This window comes from Poecilia formosa, unplaced genomic scaffold, assembly GCF_000485575.1.
Source record: "Poecilia formosa unplaced genomic scaffold, Poecilia_formosa-5.1.2 Scaffold84, whole genome shotgun sequence".
NCBI classification, from domain to species: domain Eukaryota; kingdom Metazoa; phylum Chordata; class Actinopteri; order Cyprinodontiformes; family Poeciliidae; genus Poecilia; species Poecilia formosa.
Genome location: NW_006800023.1, coordinates 189,354 through 202,774, shown reverse-complemented (window position 1 = coordinate 202,774; position 13,421 = coordinate 189,354). Strand labels below are relative to the sequence as shown.

General features: G+C 35.7%; 1 protein-coding gene across 1 annotated transcript in view; it reads right to left on the bottom strand.

Annotated features, from left to right (window-relative positions):
* erbb4b (erb-b2 receptor tyrosine kinase 4b) overlaps nucleotides 1-13,421 on the bottom strand; it is a 268,481-nt gene that overhangs the window by 77,021 nt on the left and 178,039 nt on the right. The window contains exons 5-6 of the mRNA XM_016673896.1: nucleotides 6,048-6,179; nucleotides 3,263-3,328 (exon numbers count right to left, since the gene is read on the bottom strand). Coding sequence (XP_016529382.1) covers nucleotides 3,263-3,328; nucleotides 6,048-6,179 — 198 coding nt within the window. The remainder of the gene's footprint in view (nucleotides 1-3,262; nucleotides 3,329-6,047; nucleotides 6,180-13,421) is intronic.

The following is a 13,421-nucleotide window of genomic DNA, read 5'->3' as shown; positions in this document are numbered from 1 at the left end:
AGATACTATCAGGGTGATGGATACCCCCGCCGGAAAAAGTCACCAAAACGAAAAATGTGACCAAGAGCACACACTTCACCCCACACCGAACGTACCTTCAGCGTCATTCTATTAATGGTGCCTGGACTAAAATGAAAAGGCCTGCTTTATTTAAAGACACTCCGTCAAACAAATGACCTTGCCAGAGAGAGGAAAGAGAAAGGGAGCAAGAGTAAGAGATGCAATGTTGTTTATCAATTTAGCTTTAAAACTTCCACTTTAAGAAAAAAATAAAAGGAAAAAGAAATAGTGCCTGGTGACAACAAATACCGAAAGAATCCATCTCATGAAATATGCCTGGGAGCTTCCATTTGAACAGACTGTGGACAGCAGCATCAGTCACAGGAGCCAGTGCCTTTCAGCTGCTATTTACATGAGCAAAAATTTCCTTGCTTTTTTTTTTTTTCTCACTTCTGCAGTAAAACAAAAACAAAAACGTTTTTTTTTTTTGGTCAAACAGAAATGTTCCAAAGATAAAAGGTGTAAGTTGACCACATTTTGTAGTTAACACTGTCTTCTTGTTATAAAATATTCTGTTAAATTTTTATTTGAATTAAAGCTTAATGTCCTTCTACTGAATGAGCATACAATATAGATCAAATGCTGTTGGTAATACTTCAACCCTCCTTGAAGGCTTAAAGGATTCGGCTAGCAGTTACCTCATGCTTGCAATCAGCCTGATTGTATTTCAGTTACACAGAAAACTGTCACATTTTCTGGCTCATTTTAGCCAACAAATAGAACTTAAAAAAATGATTAATAAATGATTAATTGGAATACAGCTTGATCTGAACTCTAAAAACAACTATACTGTGTATTGTTTTTAACACCGATATAGATCGGATGTCTTACAAGGAATACGTAGCAAGTTTGCATGTTACTTTCTACAATTCAAAAACATGCATACGACTTTACCATTTGATTGGAATTGCCCTGAAATCGTTGTTTGTTTCCATTTTTGCTTTTGTTTCAGCTCTGCTAGGAACCTATTCAATGTATTTATTTGACAATTGCCTTGATCAAGGTATAACATTTCTTCAATGAAGCTAAGATTTTAAAACCACCAGAAAGTGCCAGCATAGACAGAGTTTTGACTGGCTGTGTGTATGAGAGTTTTACAGCACTTCCCCTCCCCCACCTGTTTGCTGCACTTTGCCATTCAACAGGCTGAAAGTCGCCAACTACATTTTTTTCTGTTACTAGAAACACAAATTTGGGCTGTATGGAAATATTAAAGAAAATATGTGCTACCTGTTACTCAAGCTGTTTTAAACCTACAGCTGCAATGCTCACTGCACACTAGGAATAGTGGGGCAATATAGGGGCAGAATGCAGGTTAGCATACATAGTTACATAGTTTGACTATAGAATCAGCTACTACCAGCTTGTGAGACCCAAAGTATAACTATGAAAAGCAGAAAGACGCTTTAATTTGAAAAGCAAAATGTAAATTTACCAAGCGCTTATTAAATATCAGCTATGAACTTGTCCAAGGTGAACCAGCCCCTCCTTACCCTATAACTAATCTAAGGACAATGACCCCATTTTCTAGGTCAATTTAAATGTTGATGTTTTTCAAAGACGCCAAAATGAAAGTAATTTTTATAATTCAACAATCTCGCAATTAGTTTATTATATCTAACTGAACATAAAACATGTAAAGATTTTGTGGAAAGCAATGAAAGAAGACTGGACAATGACATGCACACAATGTAAAGCTGCAGACAGGAGGTAAACTGTGATAACAGGTAACCACCCACAGAAAGACAGAACTAGGGCTTATCTGGACCTAGTCAGTGATGTTCTGTCAACCTTACGTAGAGGAATAGTTTATTCCTAACTATCGTAATGAGATCAGAGCCGCAGAACAAACTCCTGTCAGAATAGAAAAGCATAAATTAAGATGTCAGAGAACAGAGTGATTGGAAGAAGGAAACTTTTTTTTTCAAGAAACGTCTTTTAATTTCCACTGGAATTGGTTGCAAACTTAAAGAGGAGAAATTGGGTACCTCTGCTCGGTTCCTGTTTAGCTGATCAGATTTTTATGCAAATGGAAAAAAGGCTTTTTTGTGAAAACTACTCCACATGAAGTGTTAAAAAGTTGGATTAGTTGTTTATTAGCATGGTACCTAAATTTTCTATAATAAAATAAGGTTTAGGATCCCCCTGCTTGCCACTTATTTGAGATAAAGGAATAATAGTAAGCAGAACGTTTTGCAAGTTAGAGCAAAAAATTGAGAATGAAGTTGAGCTCTATAAAGAAATGTTTTTTTTTTGGTGTATGACAAGAAATAATCTATTGCATTCATGTTTGTTTAGCTTAATTTTATACAAAAGCTTTAGCAAAACCACATTCAGACCACTTTTAATAGTCCACAGATGACTCATAATATGGATTTTGTGTGAGATTACAGTGAGAGGACGTTACATTTAAAAAATAAAATAAAATAAACAAACAGTATGAATAGGTGACTCCCAAAATCAAAAAAAAGTTAAGTTACATTTTATTCTGAATTGTAGTTGAGCCCCAAATATTTAATATGACTGGTAGATTATGATTTAAATGTATTATAATTTAACCAAAATAAGATATGCATCTCTTAAGAGAAAAGGCATGATAAATAATAATAAAGTTCTTTTCAACAATCAGAGCACAAAGCTATCTATTGTCATCACAGCAATCAAACAATTGTTAAAATTTCTGACTGGCTTCTTGCACTGTTATTTTGATGATTTATCTGTGGCGATGAGCACCAAATCTCTGAAGGACTCAATTGAAATTGAGACTCCAGCTGAGGCACTTCAAAACATTAATGACACTTCCAAAATTCCAGCCCTACTTTTAGTCTAAATCTACCATTACTACGAAGAAGGATAGTCTTAAACATTACCAAGAAATACAGTGTTTATTTGGTGTCAAACAATAACTGGATTCTGTCCACCTCCTTTTTTCCACTTAGCTTAGTCGGGTGGGGCCAGCAACATCTGCACATGTGAGAATAAACATCATTTATTTTCTGATCATTAGTGTTTTTGCAGCACTGAGTAATTGGGGTACACAAAATGTCAATTTAGTTTTTGTCCTTGACAAATACATAAATTAATTACTTAAATGAAAGAAGCTTTTTCTTTTGTTAGACTTTGAGGCACTACTGGTCTTTATTAGCCCCTTAACATGAAAGTGAGCTAAAGCTGTTCCTGTCTTTTACTGTACTGAACTTACAGCTTTGACAGTGGTCCTCCTTGGGGCCCCAGCAGCGCCCAGTACAGGAACGATGACACTTTTGACCTGCAAGAAAGAAGAATAAGAAAAAAAAAAAAAATCATGAAAAAGCAAAACATTAGCTAAACTTTTAGAAACTATGATCTGGAGTCTGTGAACTATGACTACAAGTACAACTGGCTGTTACTCTTTTTTGTTTTTGTTTCAACTTGAGTGCGTGAGTGTTTTATAAAAAAAAAGTTTTAATTAGCTGAACTCTTGTGTTTTTTTTATATCTTCAAGATTCATTGCTTTGTTTTAAATATATTTTCAGCATTCTGGGTGTGTGTGATAATTCTGTTAAATTAAAATGTGAAATAATGCACTGCTTACAAGAAATAAACGATTGTGAGAACTTGAATGTATAATTATAGGACACATTTGCAAATTACTTTTTTAGGCATTTCTGTCTGTTAAAACACTACCTATTCACCAATTTATACCTGCTGTTTTTAAAAGTACTTTATGTAATTGTAGCATTTGGTTGTTTTGTTAAAAAATAGGTGTATTTTGCACACAGCAATACATGTGCCAAATAAGGCAGCAGCAAAGAGAGTGAGAATAAAGCAATGGACAAGGAAGAAGAAATCAGTCAATCAATCAGGCTTACTTGTGTAGCACATTTCAGCTGCAAGGCAGTTCAAAGTGCTTCACATTATAAAAATACAATAATAAGAAGTCATATAAACAACATACAGTAAACAGCACTGAAATATATCCTCAGTGCTGCAACTGGATTTCTCAGTTTTTAAGGACTTAATTTACTTTCAAGTAATTGACTAACTGTGGGAGCTGAGCCTGAATGAGGAAAAGTGCTGCCCTTTGTCCATCAGCCTCTTCAGATGAGAGCTATTAGCATTTGATGGACTCCAGTGCCCACCATGTGTCCACCGTGTGCCTCTCCATCCTCTACTTGCTACTCTTTGAGCTTTTCTGCAATATTTTCATTTCTTTCATTCGAAGTTTACCTATCTTTGATTCTGTATCTCTGTGTCTTCTCCCCAGCCTCGGTTTTAGTGTCCGTTTTGTTCGATGTTTCAGAGAACGGTGGTCTGCCCGTATTATCAATGCTGGAATTTTGAATCAAGTTCTTCTCTCATAAAGAAACCAAAAGACAACAAAATATTGGCACAGATAGGATAAACACTGTAACAACATAAAGCTTTTGTGCCCCCAAAGAATGACATGAAGATAATGTTCTCAATGGTGGATTAGAAGTCTGGAGACCCTTGATCTTTTGGATGGGGTAGATGACTTACATGGGAGTCGGGGTCGTTCCGAGGCTAACAGGGCTGCAGGGAGGAGGGGGATTGAGCAGAATATCAATGCCATGAGTAGTTAATATGCATTGGAAGTCTCCAGCAAGTGTTGTGAAAAGAAATCCAAGGACATGTGCCTACTGTCTTTGTATTTTGCTTCAAAAATGGTAATGCATTTTATTTTATGATTTGACAAGAAGATTTAAATGTCAAACAGTGGGAGCACTGCATTAATAAAACCAAAAGAAGTGTATTAAGAGGCTCAATGAGCAAAATAAATGGGGCAGAGGAGGTGACTTAATTTATTCTTACTGACAATCACATCAGGCATCGACCGCCCCCCTTCTCCCTGACAGACTAAATATTGTTTTTCTCCCCCTTATTTCGATATGTCCCATTAAAACTCAATGTGTTCATTAACATGTCTTACAGCAGGTTAAAGTGGGGCATGAAAGGGATTTGAATAAGTGAAGATTATGATTTATAATAGCAAGCACAATAAAACAATAAAGTCAAGGGTGGGTGTTTCCATGTTTCCATAGCAAATCCAAAATGGACTTTGAAAATGTGTATTTGTCAATACATGATTTTTGATTCAAATGTGATAAATTGTGATTGACTAATTGCACACCCTGCAGTTAACTTAGTAAAACATATTGAGTCCCACCACTAATTTGTTTTCTCTCTTAACAGTCATGCATTATTTCATGTTGGGCTATAAACAGGGGACAAAATATGCTGGTTTTAAAGAGGGATGATCACTTTTGCAAATCATATGTGAAGAATAAGTTTAAAAGAATGTAATCAATCAAATTAATTGGTTACATATTGGATGTTTACAAAACATAACAAACAGCAAATAAACAAACAAAAAAAAGAGTGAAGCAAATTCTTAAACCCATCAGTGATTCACCCAAAAAATGAGATTGTTTGGTCTAAGCACACAAATCATTAAAAAAATTGATCTCTTCTAAGTTTGTTAAGTTCTAAAGCAGGAAGTTAGACATCTGTTCAGCACTTCAGAAGTCTGAAGTACTTAGAAGTTGTGTTAATGCCAGCAGCACAACATGTGTTCACTGAGGAAGTAAAGTCTTTGTGCTCCAACTTATATTGTGAGGTATCTAGCTCTTGCAAACAACAAGAAATCACACGGAAAAATAAGATACATCTAGTTCTCTGTATGGATGTTTTTAATAATCAATCATGCAACCAACAGTGTTATTGAAGCACAATGTAAAATCAATGCAGTATCCTATTAAACCCAAGCATTGGAGTGTAATGATTAACCTGTGGTTATACTATGCATCCTACAGAGTAAGTCAATATAGCTGTGTTTATACAGGATAAGAGTGTCTCGGGGGAGAAAAAAAAAACAAAAAAAAAAAACACCCTTTAATCTTATGAAACCTTGAACAGAGCAGAAAATGTAAGGTAAATTGTAGTAGCATCACTGTTCTATTAGATGGCCTGTCTTTATAGTTACTTACATATAACACTGCTGTTAGTGGGTACCACTATAGGATGAATCCTTGGATACTTGACAATGTCCTGCCAGTGGATTGTGTCTGCATGGCAGAGGAACTTGTTTTGGTCAACATACACACCTCCTTTGAGAATCTCTGTGGACAAAAGAAAGACAACACGGTCAGCTGTGACTTTCTGGATTTGCAACAGTTTTTGCCCGCAATGTGTTCAAAATACAGCTTTTATTTTTGCTCGACTACAGAAATCTTTCAACAGTCAACTCAATATAATTAACCAGTTTCAACACCAGCACTGTTAATTATATTTCCTTTACTTTTAGTGCAAAAGAGGCCAACCTTTAGGGGAGTACACTTTATTCCATCCGATTTAACCGGAATTGCCCCATTTTACACTTGACCAGCCCTGTCAGGTCATGAAGTCAGAGGAAGCACAAAATGTGCAAGCAGCTTCAAGAAAGGAAAGGAAACTTTTAAAGATATTTTGAAAGGCTATGTTTTTTAAGCATAGTGAAACCTTCATAACAAAAAGTTGAAAATATAAAACAGAAAGGCTGTGCTTTTTTCTTTTGGAGAATCCATTTTAGTGATGGAAGATTCTTTATACAAAATGACAGTCTAAATTCTCAAAGTTGGATGGGATCTGCTAACTTTACATACAGAGAGAGAATGACGCAGATATGACACACAGTTAAATACCGTATAAGCACAAATATAAAATGTCAAACACTTTAAAATGCTAACTTTTTGGTCTTTTTGTTTTGAAACGGTTTTGCGGCTTAGCTGACTAACACACAGTGTCTGCTTTTATTCTGCTCCTAATATAAATAAGAACAAATCACAGCAGAAAAGCTGCTTAAAGTAAACAAAACAGAAAAAAAAACAATACTTAAGAATCTAACACACAGCAGTAAATGGAATCTTTTAATAATGAGGTGGACACAGTTCTTCATCATTTAAATTATATTCCAGCATAAACTGTAAGATGTTGTGATGTAGCAAACTTTTACAGTTACAAATGTGAAAAACAAAAGTGAGTAAATTGAAACCTATGCCATGAATAAAACATGATATAGTTCTTTTTAGTTGGCATTTCAATGTACCGATCCCTCTGTTCCACAACTTGTAGCAGTTTAGTGTATAGATTTCCAGGGATAGACAGCTCTATAACCTCTGACTTTTTTTTTAAACCAAAAACTTTTTATGAAGACATTTACATTTTCAGTTTATACATAAACTAAAATAAGGTTGTTATTTGTGGTTTTCACAATGAAATCAGAATCAGTTATGGTCTAATTTGGCAGGCGTGAGCATTACAAAAGCAATTATCAAAAATTTGTCATGCCATCTTAGAGGGATCCACAATTAGTTTAACACATTGGCCTAAATATGTTGTAAAATTGTTTGTGATATGCCAAAACTCATAATTATAAAAAAAAAAAGTGTAACTGTTATATTTTTTTCATCTATGGAGGTTCCCGTTTTTTTACGGGTTTTACTGGGTGAAGGTTGGGTCAGTTCTGCACTGGAATCCACAGCGTAAACACAGGAAGGCTAGCTTTACCCGAGTTTTTTTTTTTTTACCAAATTATGTTTGACTGTTGTAATGCCACACTGCGGTGCTGTTGGCAGTAATTTAGAAAAAAAAAAAAAAAGAAACTGAGCAAAATAGTGAGGTGAGTCTGGATGGCCTCCCACAAAAAAGAGCACAGTGGGGAAAGAGCTGAACACAACTTTTGAAGGACCTACATTTTCACCCTCAATGTTTCTCTCCAGAAGACTCTGAGCCATGTGTACAAGCAAAATTGATCAAGTATCTTACAGGTGGTCATTTCCCTTTGAAGCTAAAACAAAATGCAGTGAGAGAGTTTTTAGCCACAATACGCCTAAATCCTAATGCCGGCTAGCGAGAGAAAGGCACTGGGAGAAACATCAGACAGGCAATGCTGGAAGCGCTTTTAAATGATAACAAAGCTATTCTTACTTTTGTCTATACTGAAGGTGAAACCAAGAACATGACATCAAACCTAAGACTGGACGTTAAACGGGTGTTACCAGACCAGACAGCGCTGCTTACAGAACTACTAACCGGATCACTCAGTCCGACAGAATCTTCCATCACTAAAATGAAAAGGTGCGTGCCATTCATTGATTCATTCACAAAGCTGAAGGTGGCAGCAGCAGCACAAACACCAACTTCTTCAGCCAATTCTGTCCTCATCATCGTCATTAATCTTTGAGAATTCCACATTGCTATCAATCCCAACACGCTCCAGTACAAAATGAAAAGGCTTAATCTTACTCACAGCTGTTTTGGCTGGTCGGAGCTAGTGCAATGGGACCAAACATGTCATTTACCCAGAATCCATTGTAGTGTAAACAACATGGCGACATTCATGTGACTTTTTTTTATTTACAAAAACCACATACAGTATTATTGTATTGTTTTTACATTTAAAATAAACATTTCTAAATTAAAAGTCTCTTTTACAACTATTCATAAACCCCTTTAAGAAGTTTGTAAAACTTACATTTTATTCAAGTAGTGACGCTCATATACCTATGATTTGCACTTCTTTATCAAACCAAGGTTTGATTTCTTGGTCACACATGCATAAATATACACAAACATTCATGAATATAGATGGTGGTTTTAGATTATTTTTGTGCTTGAGTTTACATCTACACAATCCTAATGTTTATTTGAGCTAGATAGAGCAGAAAAGAGAAAGAAAACAAATGAAGATGGCAGAAAACAGCACAGTGACAGACGATGAAAAAGAAACACAAAGTAAAGCCCAAAACCAGATTTGCATTATTTACAGAGCTTGTGTGTTCTCCATCTCCATACAAACAGCTTACTGACACGGGGCTAAAACCAATGAGACCAATAATCTTACATAAGGCGTCCTGCCAGCCCCGCACAGTACCGGCCAAATATTCTCACAAAATTTTGATTAAATTATGCTTCTTGGGAGGGGTGGTGCTGGTCCAATTCCACAGGTTTCCATCTCCTGACTTCAGTTCTTCATCTTCATCCCACTACATGTGCAGTAGGGATAGGGAAATAAATAAATTCTGCTTCTCACCATAGGAGGGATATCACTCATTCGTGAGGATTCCATGTCACAAAAATCTGATTGTCTTCACAATAGGATACAGCTGGCAAAGAAGGATGACGGACAAGCCAAAAAAAAACAAACAAAAAAAAAAAACCCTCGAAGCCAAGTAGTTATGTCAAAACTGCCAGGAGGGTCTCTCAATCTTACTCTTGAATCAAGCATCCACTGTACACCATCCAACATTTATGAGAATTCTGGTTGGTTGCTTGATAATAAGGACCAAAATACAATAAATGTTGCTGTAAACATGTCAATGGCACAAGAGGACATGTGTCATGAGTAAAACAAGTATCTTCATTTACAGTTTGAATTAGATGTTTACATACACCAAATCTCGCTGCCTTAAGTTAAATCAGACTACACTCCTCTCATGTCAGTTAGAATTACCAAACGTGTTTCTATTGTCCAATTGGCACAAGAAGAGAGAGAATACATTAGAGATTTATCCATTAATGTTTACTAAATCAGAAGTTCACATCCATTTCCTCAGTATTTGGTATCATTGTCTTTGAACTCCATGACTTGACTCAAATATTTATAGCCAAAATAGCAAACTGTTTCTCACAGCAGTTTGCTAGATTCTTTAAGTTGACGACAGGTGGGCTTAGTTATCAATTTGAACTAATGTGGAGTACTTTTACATTTTTAGATAGCACAATATGATTTATGTAGAAGTACACTGATTAAAGAACCTCTTCTTCCACTACCACCATTGAGTAAGAAAAAGGATTCACTTGACTTTGAACTCTAAGCTATACGCAATTTCTCTGGAAAGTCATTGTGCTCTCTAGAGAAGCTCTATTGGCTGAGGAAGGCACATATAATACATAAATGTAATTCCAGAATGTCTTCCTAGTTCCTGTGAGACTGGGGAAAAAAGGCATGAAACATGCCACAATTTCATCAAAGCCCCTGGCATCTAAATTTTGCACAAAGTGCCCTATGATAAGTTCACAGTCCTACAGTCATGCCTCTAATAGAGGCTGGGAGCAAAAGTTGGAAATATTATTCTTGAATCTCTATATGTATACAAAACCCACAGGAATAATGTGGTATTTATATCTATAGAAATGACACAATTTGAAATCTCCATGAACCAGGCATTTTGTCCCTTTGTTTGTTTTTATACATTTTTAACAATTACATTTTGCATGCAACAGATATTCAAATTAGCCTGTTTAATGAAACAAATTAGTTTTGTGTTTGTTCTACAGAGAAATGCCACCAACCTTTGGAAATCGTTTTGTTTGGTATAAAATACACAACTTTCTGAAAATAATGTAGTGTGTTTAGATAATGAGGCCCTGAAAAGTACTGTAAATCATCTCTTCCTGACACTCTGAAAGCCAACACAAAAAGCAACTTCAGTTTTGTTTGTTTTTTTTTCACTAGGTCTGCATTATCTGAAGTTGATTGAAAGCAGAGACAAACTCATCTGTGAATGACAAAGCTACAAAGGGTTAGCTGCCAAAATGTGGTTAAATAAAGATTTGAAAATGCAAGTAGCAAAACACAATTATAGATATTTGTGCAGAAAAAGAGAAACAAGAAACGGCTCACAAAATAAGTCACAAAAACATATGTCCAACGGTATTTGAATGACATTGTTCCCTTATAACTGGTTCTTTATTGTTTATAACTGTTTATAACAATTGTGCACTCACTCTTATATCAAGAAAAAAATAAATACTTTATAAGACCCCTGATAATATACTAAACCCATATTGGCTTTGTTTTCATTAGAAGGACTACTTTGCTTACTCGGTATGTATCAAGAAGCCAGAGGGGGGTCAGTGGTTAAATCTTGTTGTAGGAAGGGGGAAATGTCGTAATTAATTTTTCCCAAATAGCGATAGTGCAGCTCACGATTCTAAAATTATTTCTCCTCTCCAATCTGTTTCTCTGTATTAAAATGTGTTTAACAAGTTTTAGTATTTTGTGTTCTAGATAAACTTTACTGCTTCTGTGCAATATTGTCAGATAACTGTTTTGTATACTGAATATTAATTACAAATATATCATGATTTTAATTAGCTTTGACAGTAGGAGTTTTTAAAGAGACAGGACAATTTCAAGGTGTCATATTTATTTTAAGCTATATTTGGTAAATACAGGCTGACGTCTTAGCATAGTTACTGGATTGTGCTATAAAATGGCTATAAAATTCACCCTTTAAACTAGCAGGTATGACATTATCTGAGATGCCATTGCCCTCTGTCTCACTCAGAAACTCTGAACTTTATTGGAACACAGTTGTCGTGAGGTGTTGGTGGTGAGGGAGAACGCAGGCAGGCCCAGGTTGTAGAAGAAAAATTATGATTTTAATGAAAAAGCCACAAAAACAAAATCCAAACATACAAACAGCACAGGGAAGAACGGAAGACAAAAGGTCCACGACTGAACAGACTGGTACAAAGAACAATGGTACCATTAGACCTCGTCTAATGTCGGGTCCTCGTCCATTAGACGAGGACCCGACAAGAGGCAAAGGACACAGGTGGACTTAAATACACAGGGAGGGTAATTAGGGAACAAGACACACCTGGGAAGCAATCAAGGGGGAAGAGACAGGACACCACAGAGACTCAGGGAAACAAAACCTAGAAAATAAACACACATTACAACTCAAATCCTCACAATAGTTTCAAGAAGTTTTTCAAATAACAGGACATCTGTCTGTATCTGGAGAAAACCTAAAATGATGTCATCACTGGGACATGTACAGAATAGTGATCCAAAATAAACATCCATAAAAATGAAATATAAAACATGTTAATTTTATTTACATAATTTTTGTGGCAATCAATGTGGAGAGATTAATTTATCTCAGTTTGCAAATATTGCATATTTTAAAGTGTTTTACCTATTCTAAACAGTTTCTGCAGAAGATCTTCTGGAGAGTTCTGTTTTTAACAAACCATCTGGCACATTAGATTGAGGCACAGTTGCAAGAGCAAACACAGACAATCAAATTGTTAGAAAGAATTTAGAGATGTAGAAATACACTCAGCTCTGCAATTACATTAGATAGACAGGCATATATTTCACATAAAGATGTTTCTTCTTTGTTTCTTATTTGCTCTAGCAGTCAAACCAATGATTCAGTCTGGGGTTTCTTTGCTGTCTCAATGAGATTTAGCATTGTTTCAGCTCAGTAAAGCTTTCAGTTCGGTTGGACAGCAGTGAGAAACTGAAGAACTGCAGAAAGATGCTAAAGTATTATGAGTCCAAGAAACTAAATGCTTAGACGCTGCCCCAACTGGACTAGCAGCAGAGATGGAAAGCTCAAAGTATTTATAGGCTGCTCTCAAAAGTCAGACCAGCAGAATTGCCAATATCTGTAAAAAAAAGATACAGTAAACACATGCTCAAGCAAACACTCACACAGACACACATAGGTCAGATTTCTTAGTAATGAGAACCTCATTACAATACATGCCTTGAGCATCAATTAAATTACTAGTTTGCTTCATCTTTAGGCCTGTAACCAGGGGGACAGTCATTTTAATGTCTACCTAAGAGCTGAGGGAATGTGGACATATAATGTCAGCAAGGCTTGACTGTCCCTTTGCAACTTTGGTTACAAATCGATTTTTAAAAACAATACAAACAGAAGTTTCACTGCAATATTTTATGGTCAAGACACTGAAAAAATTGTGCTAATCTTAGAGAAAGCTTCAGAAAATATTAAGCTATCACTTACTAATTTGTTTTACTATTTTCATAGTATTGTAAGTTCATTTTTTTATACCTGTTTCTGTTTATGTTCTAGATTTTGGTCTAGGGTGCTTCTCCCATGGCTACATAACCCACTGCAAGACTGTATTTGTAGCTGTCGTATGGATACAAGTCTATACAACGAAAAAAGAAATACTGCCCAGGACGAAAAAACAACTTACAAATGCAGCACTGATAAATAGCAACAAGGAATTTTCTAAGTAAATTCCAAATGCTCATTTTGCCACACCTAACATGTCATTCACTTTGGTTTGAGCTGTTTGTTTGTTCACAATATATCAGGAAAGCAAATCCCTGACTTTTCTCTGCAAAAGGTGATCTCTCCTCCCATCCATCATCTGCTTCTACCAAACAGTCTTTATCCTCTTCCTGCTAAAATGCAACAAAAAAAAAATACACATATGAACTGCACGCATATATCTATTATAATTAAACTATAATATGCATTATGCAGAGACCATGACTCCAAATCCAGTGACTTTTTGGAGGTCAATATTAGACTCTAATACAAAGTGGGTTT